This window comes from Rhagoletis pomonella, unplaced genomic scaffold (genome assembly GCF_013731165.1).
Source record: "Rhagoletis pomonella isolate Grant_MI unplaced genomic scaffold, Rhpom_1.0 Rhpom_scaffold_00003, whole genome shotgun sequence".
NCBI classification, from domain to species: domain Eukaryota; kingdom Metazoa; phylum Arthropoda; class Insecta; order Diptera; family Tephritidae; genus Rhagoletis; species Rhagoletis pomonella.
This window is the reverse complement of record NW_023458557.1, coordinates 68,340,167-68,356,471: the sequence shown is the minus strand read 5'-3', so window position 1 is coordinate 68,356,471 and position 16,305 is coordinate 68,340,167. Positions and strand designations below refer to the sequence as shown.

The window sequence follows — 16,305 nt, the reverse complement described above, 5'->3', positions numbered from 1 at the left end:
AAGTTCTTGCACTGCTACGTAACACTGTACTGTTAACTTTTCGATTGATTGATATTAAAATATGTTGGCAACTGTTACAAACATTTGATCACAATAAACGATCGTTCGATTACATAACCTAAAATTGATAACAACGTTATCACCGAAACAATTCAGTGGTTTTAGGAGAGTGAATTACTATTTAATACTTAAAAAATGAACAAATCTTTTTGGCCATTAATGAACGCTTTGAAATCACGGACTGTGGTGCCATTGAGCCGATCTCATTTCACATATTATCCTGACAAGGCTTCCAAGGAGGTTGCATCCAGTGGCAATGTCACCGAAAAAATGAATATGTTTCAAGCGATCAATAATGCTATGGACTTAGCACTTGCGCAAGATTCAAAAGCGTTACTATTCGGTGAAGATGTTGGTTTTGGTGGAGTATTTCGATGTTCAATGAATCTCCGCGATAAATATGGTAAAGAGCGCGTTTTTAATACACCACTTTGCGAGCAAGGAATAGCTGGTTTCGCCATTGGTGTTGCAAATGTAGGCGCCACAGCCATTGCCGAAATACAATTCGCTGACTACATTTTCCCAGCTTTCGACCAAATTGTTAATGAAGCTGCTAAATACCGTTACCGCAGTGGCGGTATATTTGATTGTGGCTCTTTGACCTTTCGTGTTCCATGTGGTGCGGTTGGTCACGGTGCTCTTTATCATTCTCAAAGTCCGGAGGCATACTTTGCACATACGCCCGGTTTGAAGGTAGTTATTCCTCGTGGGCCGATCAAGGCTAAAGGATTACTATTAGCTTGCATACGGGAACCTGATCCATGTATTATATTTGAACCAAAAACATTGTACCGAGCTGCCGTGGAAGAAGTGCCCACAGGCGATTACGTCTCTGAATTAGGCAAAGCAGAAGTGCTGCGCAAGGGTAAAGATGTAACTTTAATAGCATGGGGAACCCAAGTGCATGTACTACTTGAGGTAAAATTCACGATTAAAAATTGGGAGTGTCTATTTACGCGCGCCACGGTTTACCGTCGATTACGTGGATTACCGTAGATCCACGGTAAAATTACAGTAGTTCCGCGGTAAAATTACGGTAGATCAGCGGGAAAAATTACCGTAGATCCACGGTAAAATTACCGTATATCCAAGGTAAAAATTACCGTAGATCCTCGCTAAAAATTACCGAAGATCCACGATAACTTCTGAGAAAGTATATCTACCGCGAATCCGCGAAAAAAAAATTACCGTGGATTCACAGTGGTTTTCGAAGCGTGCGGAAATCTGTATTTTTTAACAGTAGATCTACGACAAAAATTAGTGTCGACCGAGGTTATCTAGTTTTCCAACGTGAATGAACAATCCTAATTTCTCGTGGTACACGAGTGTATTCAACATGCGTAGTATTTGATTTGCTCACAATAGAAGCATGTACATTAGACTGCATCACCAAAAAAAGTTGCGGTTGTTCCGCCGGGATTACAAAATTTGTTATATTTTAAGACGTCCACCAAAATATTTCGGATAAATATTAAGATTTAAGTGAGCTGGGCCGATTTGAAAATACCTCCAAAAACGAAGTTTTTTATGAATAAAAATAGTTTCTTATAGAACTTTTTGAAAAAAGTCCCCCTCAGATGACAAACTAGATTAAGCTTAAAAAATCTGCATAAAAATATTTAAAAATCTTTTAAACGGAATCGTAAGAATGAGATTTTTGATGCTCTTTTTTTTACTTTTTCAAAGATTGCTTTACGAAAAACTTGAATAACTGGGCCAAAAATGTTCTGATTTAGACTTATGGGATCTCAGTAGAAAGGTATTTTCACACTTGGGGTGTTCACAGTTCGTTCCAAATAGTGTCTCAAAATGTAGACGTCTACATTTTAAGACGTTTTCTAACCGTAAAATCTGTGGTGTTGTTTCCCATACAAAATTGGAAAACGACGCCGTCTACATTTTGTCACACTCAAAGGTATGTTTTTTACGCGTCTACATTTTGCAACCTCGCAGCAGGGTTGCATTATGGCAATACTAATCGCATTTTTTTTTTATTGGGCACGTTTTCTGTATTTGCATTTAATTTGAGCGCAATTTCTGATGAAAAGAAACAAATCAAGGAAAAGAAATAACAAATATTAGGAATTGGTAATAAAGTTAAATAATTACATTTTTTCAGAAACAAATCGAAAGGCGACATATAAAAAAGCACGCAAAGAAGAAATGTCTGGCAACACCAGCAAAGTTTTGAGACGACTGGTAGAAAGGGGTGCTCACAGTTTGATGCTAAAGATGTCTCAAAATGTAGACGTCTACATTTTCAGACACAATTTGGAACGAACTGTGAACACCCCAACTGTTTTTATTTCTGGCCAAAAAAATGTCATTCGTGTCCCATCTGTTTTCTTCGAGTACCAACAATTCTTAATTCAACTTTGAATGACGTTCGTTCCTCCTACCTTTCTCTTCCATCCTTTGAATGAGTTTATTAGCAAAGAAATAAAAAGGGTGAGAAAATACCTTTCCAATGACACCTCTCAAGTCTAAATCCGAAGAGTTTAGGTTCAGTTATTCAAGTTTTTCTTATACCAATCTTTGAAAAAGTTAAAAATCAGCATCAAAAATCTCATCATTACGATTCCGTTCAACATTTTTTTAAATTTTTTAAATATTTTTATGCAAATATTTTGAGCTTAAACCGTTTTGTCATTTGAGGGGATTTTTTCAAAAAATATCTTTAAGAAACTATTTTTATTAATAAAAAACTCCATTTTTGGAGGTATTTTCAAATCGGTCCAGCTCACTTAAATCTTAATATTTTTCCGAAATATTTTGGTGGTCGTCTTAAAATAAAATAGATTTTATAATTCCAAAAATAAAATAGTACCGATTTTTTTTGTATGGGGAGCGATGCAGTCTAATGTACATACCTAAATTACTGCCATTCAGTCAAAAATCAATTCGTTAATTATTTGATGTACAAAGTATAATGTTCCATAACGCCGAACTACAAAACAGTGACAGTGTATACCTTTGCAAAACGCATCCGAAAAGATATCGTAACGCATCGCTAGAAAAATCAGCGCATCAGAAACAAAGTTGATGCTTCCTTTGTTTTTGGTTGCCATTGGTGTTTTAAAAATGGAATATATGTGGTTGCAATGTTTCGCAACTTTTCACAGCAACACAACAGTTTGAATACCGCAGTATGACAGTATCCTATGCCCTGAACGGCATGCACAGGGGGTCAGTCTCGGGTTATGTAGACTCTAGACCTGTGAATGCCGTTCTAGGCACACCACCACCGGACAGAGACGAGACGGAGCTTCATCTGCCTCGGGAGACACGAACAACGTTAGCCCAACTTCGCTCTGGCTACTGCAGCGGGTTAAACTCCTACCTAAGTAGATTGAATGAGGATGTGCCAAATGAGTGCCCGGCATGCGGAGAGACCCCACCTGACTCGAAAAATCTCTTCGCATGCCCGGAAAACCCGACAACCCTAACGGCTTTGTCCTTGTGGACCGACCCGATAGAGGCTGCACGCTTCCTAGGGCTGCCGTTAGTGGAACTTGACGACAACGACTGAGATATCAACCGATCTGGGCGGGGTTGTTGTAGCCGCTACAACATTTGATACGATTTGGAAGTCAGCCTATCTTTTACCGTACATCTAAATTAAAAAGGTGGTTCTTCGCGCACTTCGGAAATCAAACATCTTCTTCGGCAAGCAAACATCTTCAGAAATTGCCGAGGATCCACAGTAAGTTTTTACCGTGGTTATACGGTAATTGTTTACCGTGGATACACTGTGATTTTAACCGTGGATACACGGTAATTTTTATCTTAAAAATTAGGCAGTGTCGACACACACGTGCGATGGCAAATTTTACCGTATATAATTTTTACGTGTATTATGTGTTGCCGGAGAAGTGGGGCAGAACTTCTTTCTGCGTAGGCGGCCCTCGGCCGCACTTAGGGATTATAACCCTTACCACTCAGAATTCTCCTTTCCGTTTTGCCGGAGAAGTGGGACAGAACTTCTTTCGGCGTAATTTTTACCGTGAATCTACGGTAAAAGTTACCGTGGCGCGCGTAAGTAGACACTCCCTAAAAATTAATTTAAATTAATTTTCTTGTATGGTTTCTTAAGGTAGCAGAAATAGCCAACAAAGAATTTCAAATTGACTGCGAAGTCATTGATTTAGTCTCTATATTGCCATGGGATCGTGACGCAGTGTATAAGGTAAGCAGATTTATGGAAAAAAATTATAAATATTGTGTCCACCAAATGATTGAACTTCGCTCTTCAGTCGGTCAAAAAAACAGGTAGAGTTATTGTTGCGCATGAAGCACCACTTACTCAAGGTTTTGGAGCTGAGCTGGCTGCATCTATACAAGAGAATTGTTTTCTGCGCCTGGAAGCACCAGTAAAACGCGTTACTGGTTGGGACACACCGTTTCCGCATGTTTTTGAACCATTTTACTTGCCTGACAAATATCGATGTCTAGCAGCCATAAAAGAATTGGTGAATTATTAAAACTCAGAAGCCGTAAATTCAACGATATTTATTAAAGATGCTTAAATTTTGGAAACGGATGCATTTACTTATGTATATTTTTGTATTTATACGAATGGGATTTTCTACTTTTTATTGTAAACATGTGCAATTATTATACATATTAGTTTAAGATTAAAAACAAGGCAATTAACAACTGCAACTACATACCTATCACATCGGTTGATTATGGATGGCAACGCAACCTAAGTTGGGCAACGCCACTGAAATGGAAATTTTTATTATGAATGGCAGCTATAGTTAAGTACTATATAGTTGAAGGTAGTAATATTTTGAAGAACTAGCAACTAACACTTGAGTCTAAATAAGCTGAAGAAACAGTTTAAAAAAGAAATTAGTTATCTCAATCAAAATTACCATGGCAACCACAAAAATGTAGTTACCAATATAGCAACTCAGTTGCCAGTTGCCATTTTTAATACCATTTCAGCCACTGACCACCCAACTGAAGTTCGGTTGCCATCCGTAACAATTGGACTTTAATCAGAACACCTGCATGCAATTTATTCATACATACATAGCTTAAGAATGGGCTAAATACAAAGATTAAGCAATCACAAACCAATTTTTTTACAAAAAAAAAAAAATACGCCTTAAAAACGTTCCCTGCCTTTTAGCACATAAAAAGCGCAAGTTTTTGCTTTTTAGAACTCGTGACCCATCATCAGACAATGTTTAGTCGTAACTTCAAAACTTCGAATTTTCGTTGCCTCAGTAAATAAATCATAAATGTTACTTTGCTTTGAAGATTCTATTGAACCATATGTACTTCAGAAAGCTTTAAGTAAATTATGGCAAGGGTCGAACATATTTATTTTGGTTATTTAGATTTTTTCGGTCATATTTAAACGTTATTTTTTTATTTTAAATTTTTCGTTAAAAAATAAACCTTATTTTGGATTTTTATTTATTCCATCATTTTTGACCATCAGTATTGATATTAAATTTTATACATATTTTTGCTTTCATATGAGCGCGTTGAATCTTGTATGATCTAAAAAAATCTGAAAATAATTAAATATGTTCGATAAAAACAAATATCTAAAATTAACGATTATTCTCGGTCGAAAAAATAGAAGTAGAATTTTAAGGGTCAAATAATTTGTATTATAAATATCTTGACCGTTATGGTCCTGGATTGTGTAAAATTCTGACCGTAATTTATTCATTTGTGTCGAAGTGCTCCTTTTAAATATATTCCTATTTGCCAAATTCTGATATAATTTATAAAGTTCGACTAAACATTTTTATTAACGTATTATTTTTTCATCAGTGAGAATTAATAAAAATAGATATGCACTTAACAAAGATCGTTGTTATTTTCTCGAAACTTTTTTAAGCGTTCGGTGATGCAACGAAGACAATCGATATGTTCGAAGACTGAATGGATGTGTTGACGCAATTTTGTGAAAAAGTCTTATAAAGTCTTCCTTTGGCCATACGTACTCTTGAGAAAGTGTTGGGCAGAACTCACTAATATTTACTCTACGATATTTCAAAAATCAGATCCAGAATAAATCCGTGTAACCATTATGTTACACATATATGTAGTTAGTTTCAACAAGTTTTTGGCTTCATTATTATAAGATGTCATTCGTTATCCTCGCTCGTTAATTATTTATTTATCACGTCTGTTTTTACTACAAATATAATAATAATAATAAATAAAGTATATGATTGACTACAAAATAAAGTCAGATGAAATGTGTTTCCGAAAAATTATAAATTTAAAAAGAGTTCAATGTGGCTGATTAACAAATTAGTTTCTTATATGTGTACGTTTTGCGTTAATATCTATATTAGTTTTACTTGATTACAAAATTACTTTTTTGCAAGCGCCATGCCGAGGCCTAAAATACCGCCCAACACAAGCACAGCTCCGCCTGCCACTGCCAGACCCTTCTTTAAATCTTTGTCATATCGCGTTTGAATATACTCCTGCAAAAACAATAGAAAATTAAGTTTGTTTTGTAAATTGGGATTCAAGATCTTTCCCAAGATTTGCAATGTTTTTTTTTTATAATTTCATAACTTAATAGATTTATAGTAAAATATTCGTTATAGTCTCTAATTTATATTGAATTTTTCATGAAATACATACCTCTAAAGACCGTACTTGTGGATTATCTTCTATTTCCAAGAAAACTTTACAATAATTCAAGGCAAGAGAATAGTTTTTCATGCGTGCTTCCCCTAATGCCAAATAATAAAGGTAATCTCGTCTTCCGTCGTGATGTTGTTCCATTAATTCCTCCAGTAATTCTATACCCTAAACCAGATCAGAGTATATACATACATTTGCAAAAAATGCAATAACATTCTACGCATAAATAATTGATGATTCATTAGTACTGCCATGACGCAAAATGTTTTGCATTTTCGACATGGTGAATACAAGTACAAATACCTTAGCGATGTCCTGCTTGTGAGCGCATCTGACCAGGCAAAATGCATATCCGAACTTAGCTTCTATACTTGCACGCCCATCCAATTCGAGTTCCCGAAGATATCTTTGCTCATTGTGCTGCAAAATATTAAAAGTTGTATTTCCTAATAATTGATTTGCTTATCATGGCATACATCAAAATCCTCCTGCGCTACCACCGTCTCCATCATTTCCTCCATGATTTTGAGTTCTTCCTTTTCCAGCTCCACTTTGAATTTTTTAACAAACGCTACAAAGGCAACAGATCTGACAATAATTTAGCAATACGAATTAAAATCAGAACTAAAACAGATAAGACAACTCGACACTTTGCAAAACAAGAGATGGAAAAAACTGTTATCGATTAATTTAGTTTAAATTTGATATCGGAAAATGCACGGTCGACCAGTTAAGAGCGAAATACATGTATTGTTGTGCACAACACAAGCGCCTTGACAAACTAAAACAATGTTCACATTACATTACATTACTTAGGGCCGGTTGTTCAATGTCTGGTTATCACTACTTGCCGGTTAAACATCATTATCGACGTTTTTGACACCATGCTTATAACATGTGATCTATAAAGCAGTCGTTGTATTTAACCGGAGCTTCTACCTCTGATTTGTGCAAATCAGACATTGAACAACCGGCCCTTAGTCTCGTTTAAAATACCTCACTAAAATAAGTGCGTTCATACACGCGTTTCTTTATTTGCCTTGACAGCTTTGTAGCAACCCTGTGTTATTGTTTATTTAACGAAAAGAGATCGCGAATATGCAATTGCGTATATTTTTATATTCTGAGTTGATTGTGGTAATTTTTTAGATTTTAGATGAGTGATCAAAAGAGAAAGCTTCTGGAAAGCTGGAAATATTTTACAAACTACCACGCGCGATTATTAAAAACAAAAATGTCCAAACACAATGACTTATCAGTTGTGGGACAATACTTTTTTCGATTATTATCGATAAAATTAGAGCCGACACTGATGTGTTCGTGATTTGGTTCTTGGTTTAACATAAACTACGTACTTTCATCTTAATTTACTGAGGGCCGGTTACTCAATGTCTGGTTAACACTAATCTGCGGTTAAACATCGTTACCGACGTCTTCGCCACAATGCATACAAGATGGAGTCGGTACCGTCGATAACTATGTTTAACCGCAGATTAGTGTTAACCAGACATTGAGTAACCGGCCCTGAGAGACTTTACAACGCGAAATTACTTAGGGCCGGTTACTCAATGTCTTGTTAACACTAATGTCCGGTTAAACATTGTTATCGACGTATTCGACTCCATTCATATAACAGGGAGTCGGTAACGTCGATAAAGATGTTTAACCAGAGATTAGTGTTAACCAGACATTGAGTAACCGGCCCTTAGTTTGTACTTAATTTATGCGTAAATTAAGATTGACCTCTAAATTACGCCAATGGGAACATAGTTTAAAGCCGATGCCAAATAAAACTTTGTGGCCTTGCGTGACATTTATAATTTTCTGCCGTCCCTAAATAAAAACAATTGTCAAAAATCATCATGCCCATAAAATTTGTATGGACCATCCCACAATAACGCGGCGCTAGCGCCGAGCAAATGAAATTTTCATTTTTGACGGGGCGTAACGTGTTGAATTTGGATACAGAAGACGGAAAGAAAGAAAAAGGAAAAAAAGGTGAAAGACGAAACGAGAATAAAAACGGGACAGTCACCGACTATCATTCAAAGCGAACAGACGTCTTTTCTCTCGCAGTGATTGGTTGTGCTTACTTGTGTGTTAACATTCCGTTAATCGCGTAATCTACTTTGTGCTCATATTTGTTTTTCTTCGACTAATTAATATTGTGCCAAACCACGTGATAGATACCAAACTACCTACATTTTAGTTCTGTTATCATGGCCTCGGGGCCCCCGGATAGGTCGCCAAATAGATTCTCTGCTTTAGCAGATTTTCTAGACATCCCAACCAAAAAGAAAAGAAAACCTAACTCAAATACCGACATTTTCCCAAAACTTACTCTAAAGCGTAATGCCACACCTAATCCTAAATTTATATTAATTTCTTCACCAGACAACAACGTGTCACTTTCTAAACTCAGTCCATTTGCTATCAAAAAATGCATTGAAGCCGTTTCAACTGAAGTCGACTCCATATCCCAACTCCGCGACGGCAATCTTCTTGTGCTAACGCGCAACCCGCAAGTCGCAGAGAAATTCTTGAAAATAAAAACCTTTTCTAACCTATGTCTAGTAAACGTCAAACTTCATGATACCTTAAACTCCGTAAAAGGTGTTATTTATGCCCCTTGCTTAAAGCACGTGGACGAAGAGGAAATAATCAATGAAATGAAAGACCAACACGTCACAGGCGTCTACAAATTTTCTAAGATAATAAAAGGCGAACGAACAATTACTGGCCAAATGGTCCTTACTTTCGATCTATACCGTCTCCCTGAGACAGTCGACGTTGCTTGGTATAAGGTTAAGGTGCAACCCTACATCCCCAGCCCAATGAGATGTAAAAGATGCCAAAAATTGGGGCATACCATCAAACGTTGTGAACGCAACCCGATGTGCTTCATCTGCAACCTTCCTCCACACGACCCAGAAGGTTGCACTAGAATCCAATGCGCTAACTGTGAGGAAGAACATCCTTCCTCTGATAAGAACTGCAGTAAGTTTAAAGAGGCCAAAGAAATTCTGAAAATCCAAACCTTGGAAAAATGCAGTGTGGGCGAAGCCCGACGAAAATACAAAAGCACTGTACGCCTCCCCCCACTTCGCGGCACTTATTCAGACATAGTCAGGGAAAATGAAACTAACCCTTCTTCAAATGCAGTATCGAAAGATACCGCCACAACATCACCACAAAACCAAAATTCCAATAAGCTAGAGTCATCCATCATAACAGAAGCAACCGCATTAGTTGTACCTCAAAACCAACAAAAAGAACAACCACCTAAAGAACAACCACTTAAACAACAACAACCAACAACCTCAAACAACGCCAACTTTAGCCTGGCATCAGAAAATCCAAATCCAGTTGCGCTACCTAGCTCAACTAGTCAAACCAACCAAACAACAATGTCACCAATATCTCTTTTTACCCAAAACCTCCTAAAAAACAATGATTATTTTATAAAAAGCGTCGGAAATCTCGACAATCCTACAAATCTCTCTGCAGACGACCTTCAGCATTAATATTTATATTCTCTCCTTGTAAAGTCACCTTTCAAGCGTGGAGAATCTCTCTTTTTTCATCATGAACCTGAATATTCTACAATGGAATATGAAAGGTTATTACAATAACTTCTCAGAATTACAAATTCTGATCAAGCAACACAACCCAAGTATAATCTCAATACAAGAAACACACTGTAGCTTCAACTCTACACTAACTTTTCCAAACAATTACACTAACTACTTTACAAACACTACAACTAACACAACATCCAAGCAGGGTGTTGGTATGATGATAAAAAACCACATTCCACATAAAAGGATTAACATCAACTCTCCTCTTCAGATTGTTATAATAGAAGTTGAATTAAACATTAAATTCACGGTAGCGTCCCTATATCTACCGCCTAGTCAGCAATTTAGTAGTAGGGATCTTACAGATATTTTCTGCGCAATAAACACTCCGCTAATAGTACTTGGCGACTTCAATGGATGGAGCCATTTATGGGGATCAAGCACCACCAACCACCGCGGACTCACTATTGAAAGAGCTTTAAGACTGTCTGACCTATGCGTCTTGAATGATGGTAGGCCGACTCATTTTTCCACCCATTCCACCTTCTCCCACGTTGACATCTCCCTATGCTCACCTTCCTTATTTCCTTTAATAACATGGCAAATTCTCGATGACCACCATAGTGACCACTTTCCCATAATTTTGAAGTTTACACATAATCCTAACACCCCTCAACGAACAAAGGTTCCTCCAAAATTCCTATTGGACTTCGCCGACTGGCCAAAATATTCCAATCATGTCGACATTGAGCTTGAACAAAGGGCAAAACGTAGAGGCTGCAAACATATCCAAAGCAATCCGCTCCGCCGCCAACCTTCATATTCCACAAGCGTCTAATTCTCCTAGAACCCATGTTCCATGGTGGAATAAAGACCTTTCTATCCTCAGGACAGAAAAGATGAAAGCCTGGTACAAGTTCAAAAACAACCAAACTTCCGAAAACCTTATAAACTTCAAAAAGCTAAACGCAAAGTTCAGAAAAGAAATGAAAACCCAAAAAAGAGCTAGCTTCCAAAAGTTCACAGAATCCATATCCCCCTCCTCATCCGTCCCTGAAATATGGGACAAAATAAATAGGCTCTGCCACCGAAGCCCACACAACCCCATCGTCGCCATAAAAACCAACAACACCACTTCCTCAGACCCTACTGTGATTGCCAACCAGTTTGGATCAGTATGGTCCACCTATTCATCTGACAGCAATTTTCCTAATAATTTTACAATAGAAAAAGACATGGTCTTAAATCAGATATCCCCACTTAATGAAGTACATCCATCAGCAGCTCTTATCGAAAAACAAATCTGTGAAATCGAATTATCTATGTGCACTGCCAAAGCAAAAGGAAAAACACCCGGCTTCGACCGTATTTCCTACAAGATGATTAACGAGCTATCGGCAATAGGGAAATCTCGACTTTTACACCTATATAACAGTATATTTGAAACGGGCATTATTCCACAGAATTGGAAAATAGCAACCATAATACCTATCCGTAAGCCGAATAAAAACCCCCTCACTACCGATGGATACCGTCCGATATCACTACTTTCTTGTTTATCAAAAACACTTGAGCGGATAATCGCGAACCGAATTGCGTGGCTTATCGAGACACAGCAACTAATAAACCCCAACCAGGTTGCTTTCAGAGCAAATAGAGGCTGCACTGACGCACTACTCCACGTAGACTTCTATGTCACAAAAGCTCTTTCAGCTAGCAACCACGTCTCCATTCTGTCACTGGATTTCGAAAAAGCATTTGACCGAATCGGGTCACACATAATTCTTCGGCGGCTTCATTCTTGGGGAGTTGGCCCAAAATCTTGAAGTTCATAAAATCCTTTTTAAGCAATAGAAAATTCCGGGTAAGGATCCAAAATGTATTTTCCAACATATATCCCTTAAGCAATGGAATCCCACAGGGCTCTCCGCTTTCAGTCATTCTCTTTAATATTGCCTTTAACGAAATCAGCGACATTATAAAATCCTACAATCGAGTCGATCACTGCCTGTATGCTGACGACGTCTATATTCTCTGTAAAAGTAACGACAATGAAGAAACCAATTTAATTTTCAAAAATATAGTAAAAGATATACTGGAATGGTCTGACCAGTCCGGAGCCAGGATATCATTAAAAAAACAAAAAATTTTCACATTTGTAGAAAACGTTCATGCGACTTTTTCAACCGTATATAAATAATATATATAAATAATGTCGAAATTGAAAATGTAAAAAAACTAAAGATTTTAGGCATTATATTCTCTCATAATTATAAATGGAACGAACACTGCTTGTATCTAAAGAAATCATTAGCTGCCAGAATAAATATAATTACTTACCTTGCAAGCAAAGCATGTCATGTACATATCAACACATTAATATATTTAACTAAAACCTTAGTGTTAATCAAAATAGATTACGGGCTCTTTCTTTTCGGAAGCTCCCCAAAGTCAACTCTAAACATCTTAAAAGCTTTGTACCACCAAGCAGCGAGAGCGAGTACCTTTGCGTTTCACACAACTCCCATCCATAATCTTTTACCGGATTACCGACGATCGAAGAAAGGGCATATCAAATCAAAACAAGACTGGTATCTAAACTTGCCTTCTCGTGCAACTCGGCCATCAACGAAAACATAAGTAACATAAATAACATCAACAGAAACAAACGCCATCATTCGGTTATGCATACGATCTTTGAGCCTACACAGAACATGGAACTTCCATATTCATCTGAATCTTACCAGACAAAAAACCCCCCCCTGGGAAATCAAAAAAGTCTCGTGTGACCTCTCGCTAACCAGATATACTAAAAGAAACACACCAAGAGATGTATACGCTTCTATCTTTCAGGAACGCAAAGCGCAGAACGAAGCCGACAATTGGACCATTTGGTTCACGGATGGATCTAAAACCGATTACGGCCCAGCTAGTTTCGCAGTAGTCAATAAATTGGGCAAAACTCTGAGAGTCCAAACGTTACCCGATCTAGCATCTGTCTTTACAGCGGAAGCGGTCGCAATTCGCACTGCCTTAATCATGGCACAAAATAATCATAACAAAACACTCATATGCACCGATAGCAGATCCGTTCTAAAAGCTGTTCAAAATCCTGCTTCTAACTTCAACATAATCAATCAAATACGAGACCTGCTCATCGACAACGTTTCATCTACACGACTGCTTTGGATACCGGGTCACGCTGGGATTTATGGCAATGAAATGGCCGACAAATCAGCAAAATCAGCTTCACACGCACCGGTTACTATGGAATACGCTCTAGAGAAGAAAGACTTACAAGCGAGATTAAAACGACAGCTCCTCGAAAAATCGAAACAAGACTGGCTATTGTATAATCACCACCACTATACACTTATCAATAGAAATTTCATAGCGCCACAATATCCATCTGGATTACCGAAAAGGCATATACAAAACTTCTCTCGTCTACGCTTAGGCCATACAATAGACACCCATGAACATCTTCTGAAAGGCCAACCACCTCCAACATGTCCACTATGTGGAGGCAACCTCTCCTTAAGCCATATCTTCGAACACTGCCCTGCCCTCGGAGCAGCCAGACATCAACACCTCAAAAACAATTGGATTGAAATCCTCAAATCACCTACCACAGAAAACATAAAAAGCATCAACAATTACATCAGCCATATAAGAGCCCGTATATAACAACAATCACCAAATCTATTCAAATATATTCTAACTATTTTTCGTAATTTTATTTAACTTCTAACATCTGACAAATTATATATATATATATATATATATAATGCACCACGAAAGTAAATGTAAATAGAGCCGATAGCCATGGCAGCTAATGCTCCTTCCTCTATATTAGCCAATTAATTAATTAGTTTGTTAATAAATAATAATAATAATAATAATAAAAACGGGAGGAAATGAGAAAACGTCAAAAATTACGCAGCGTTGATTTGGGGATAGAGCGCGCTGACACTCCTTGACAATAGAAAACGCAACGCTTAGCGCTCCAATTCAGGGACGGCAGTTTGCCAGCAAAGCGCCAGACGAAAAAGGTATGCCACAATGACCGCCAAGAAAACAATTGCTGTGGATTTTATATATTTAGCTTTAAAAATATCAGCAATGTAATTAAATTTTATGTTTCTGCATGAAAACTCTAATTTGGACAAGACAAAATAAATATTAAACCGGCTGATTGTCAACGCGCGCAAAAAGATGGGAGTTAGCCATCTTTTTGCTTCGCGCTGCAGCTGCAACGATCTGTGGCATGCTTTGTGCATTTTCATACAATTCATTTTAGCTGTGCAAGCGAAGCAAGTGTTTTATCTGGTATCAGCTTAAGCGACACCTCCCTATGCTTCAAGACATTAAGGGCCGGTTACTCAATGTCTGGTTAACACTAATGTCCGGTTAAACATTGCTATCGACGTATTCGATTCCATTCATATAACAGGGAGTCGATAAAGATGTTTAACCAGAGATTAGTGTTAACCAGACATTGAGTAACCGGCCCTAAATGCAAAATCTCGTATGTGAGGTTGCCCAAATTTTATAGGAGAAAGTAAAACTTGTCTTATTTCAAAACGGTTCTATCTATTATCCCTAATTATCTTTTCTTCTTATGTCTAAGGGCCCATCTATGTACAATGTTGGCATTGCGTTGGCGATGGCGTCGCTTTTACATCAGCGCAAGTAACGCTTCAATGAACGCTTGGCAGCGAAAACTTTGGCCACTAAATTAAAACGACATTTCTTGCCCGAATTTGATAAAAAAAAAGGAAAAATATTTGACATAATTTGTATTACCTGCAGCATTTTTATTATCATAGTCGGCTGTTGAAGCAACGCAAACGCCAAAGCAACGCCTAAGCTGTATATAGACGGGCCTTAAGTATCAATATTTTAGTATGAATGGATGCCAAGAGCTACGGGTGAGCAAATTTTTTCAGTAAAGCGTTGTAATTGCTTTAACAAGTATTGTAGTGTTTTTACTGTATTAGCAAGTATTGTAAAATTGTTTGTTGTACAATAAAGTTAATTGTACTACCATTTGGTCATCGTAAGCCTTTATTTAACAATCCAGCGATACGAACCGGAAGATTTGGGGAATCCGGACGAGGGTTCAAGGATAATCGTAACAATTGGAGTCAGAAGTGGGATTGTTAAATAAATCCCGAAGGATAAACTTTTGAAAATGCCAAAAATTCAGGACTTAAAGATTGGGGAACTCAAACAGGAGTTGGAGAAGCGAAATTTAGCAACCTCCGGAAGAAAAGTGGAGTTACTATCACGGCTGCTATGGAAGCAGAAGGCATCGACGTGGACAAATACGACTTCCGGGGTAAACTTGACGATGCATCCGCAAAGGGTGAACAGAAGGATGAGGCCGCTTGTTCGTCGAAGGATATGCAGCAGACATCCGGGCAGGTTGAAGAACAGCAAAAGGCTCCGTCGTCATCACCAGCTATGGACATGAACACGTTATTGGCTGCCATGTCACAGATGTCATCACAGATTTCATCCCAGCTGCAAGTGCAGGAAACACGCATGTCGTCGCAGCTGGAAGCACAGCACGTACATGTCATCGCAGCTAGATGAAAAGATTACTCAGCTACAAGAGAATTTATTTAAAGATAACGCGGAACTCAGAGAGAGACAGGATAAAATCGAGGAACGACCAGATAAAATCGAAGAGCTAATTCAGGAGAAAGTCGAAGCAAAGGGAGAAGAGTTGGAAGGTCGCCTCCGAGATTTGCAGATGAATCGTCCAGCTACTTCGACAAGTGATCCTAAGGTAAAGACTCCATCCTTTGACGGCACGATTCCTTTCCAAGTCTTTAAGCTCCAGTGTGAGAAGACAGCTACTGCTGTATCGTTGGAGCATGGAGGATAAATCCGCTGCTCTGTTCGTGGCATTAAAAGGACCTGCAGCGGAAATCTTGCAGACAATTCCTGACTGTGAAAGGAACAATTACGATGCATTAATGGGTGCAGTGGAAAGACGTTATGGTAGCGAGCACAGGAGACAGATTTACCAGATGGA

General features: G+C 38.0%; 2 protein-coding genes across 2 annotated transcripts; one reads left to right on the top strand and one right to left on the bottom strand.

Annotated features, from left to right (window-relative positions):
• The first annotated feature begins 143 nt into the window (after positions 1–143).
• Positions 144–4,722, top strand: LOC118735408 (2-oxoisovalerate dehydrogenase subunit beta, mitochondrial). Its single transcript, XM_036465132.1, has 3 exons — positions 144–978; positions 4,154–4,246; positions 4,314–4,722. Exons 1-3 carry the CDS (start codon positions 196–198, stop codon positions 4,539–4,541), a joined length of 1,104 nt encoding a protein of 367 aa, XP_036321025.1. The 5' UTR covers positions 144–195; the 3' UTR covers positions 4,542–4,722.
• LOC118735409 (mitochondrial fission 1 protein) lies at positions 4,555–7,350 on the bottom strand. The gene is made up of 5 exons (XM_036465133.1): positions 7,161–7,350; positions 6,988–7,104; positions 6,682–6,849; positions 6,406–6,518; positions 4,555–6,220 (listed from the first exon to the last, which is right to left on the bottom strand). The coding sequence occupies exons 1-5, from the start codon at positions 7,203–7,205 to the stop codon at positions 6,199–6,201; spliced, it is 465 nt and encodes a 154-aa protein (XP_036321026.1). The 5' UTR covers positions 7,206–7,350; the 3' UTR covers positions 4,555–6,198.
• Positions 7,351–16,305: the final 8,955 nt, after the last annotated feature.

Bases quoted from the DNA above. Each gene is read 5' to 3' on its own strand.
- LOC118735408 (XM_036465132.1), top strand. From the start codon at position 196: ATGAACAAATCTTTTTGGCCATTAATGAACGCTTTGAAATCACGGACT. The intron at 979-4,153 runs GTAAAATTCACG...TGGTTTCTTAAG, and splicing joins AAGTGCATGTACTACTTGAG to GTAGCAGAAATAGCCAACAA. The intron at 4,247-4,313 runs GTAAGCAGATTT...TTCGCTCTTCAG, and splicing joins ATCGTGACGCAGTGTATAAG to TCGGTCAAAAAAACAGGTAG.
- LOC118735409 (XM_036465133.1), bottom strand. From the start codon at position 7,205: ATGGAGGAAATGATGGAGACGGTGGTAGCGCAGGAGGATTTTGAT. The intron at 6,519-6,681 runs GTATGTATTTCA...TTGTTTTTGCAG, and splicing joins CACAAGTACGGTCTTTAGAG to GAGTATATTCAAACGCGATA. The intron at 6,221-6,405 runs GTAATTTTGTAA...TTATATTTGTAG, and splicing joins GGCATGGCGCTTGCAAAAAA to TAAAAACAGACGTGATAAAT.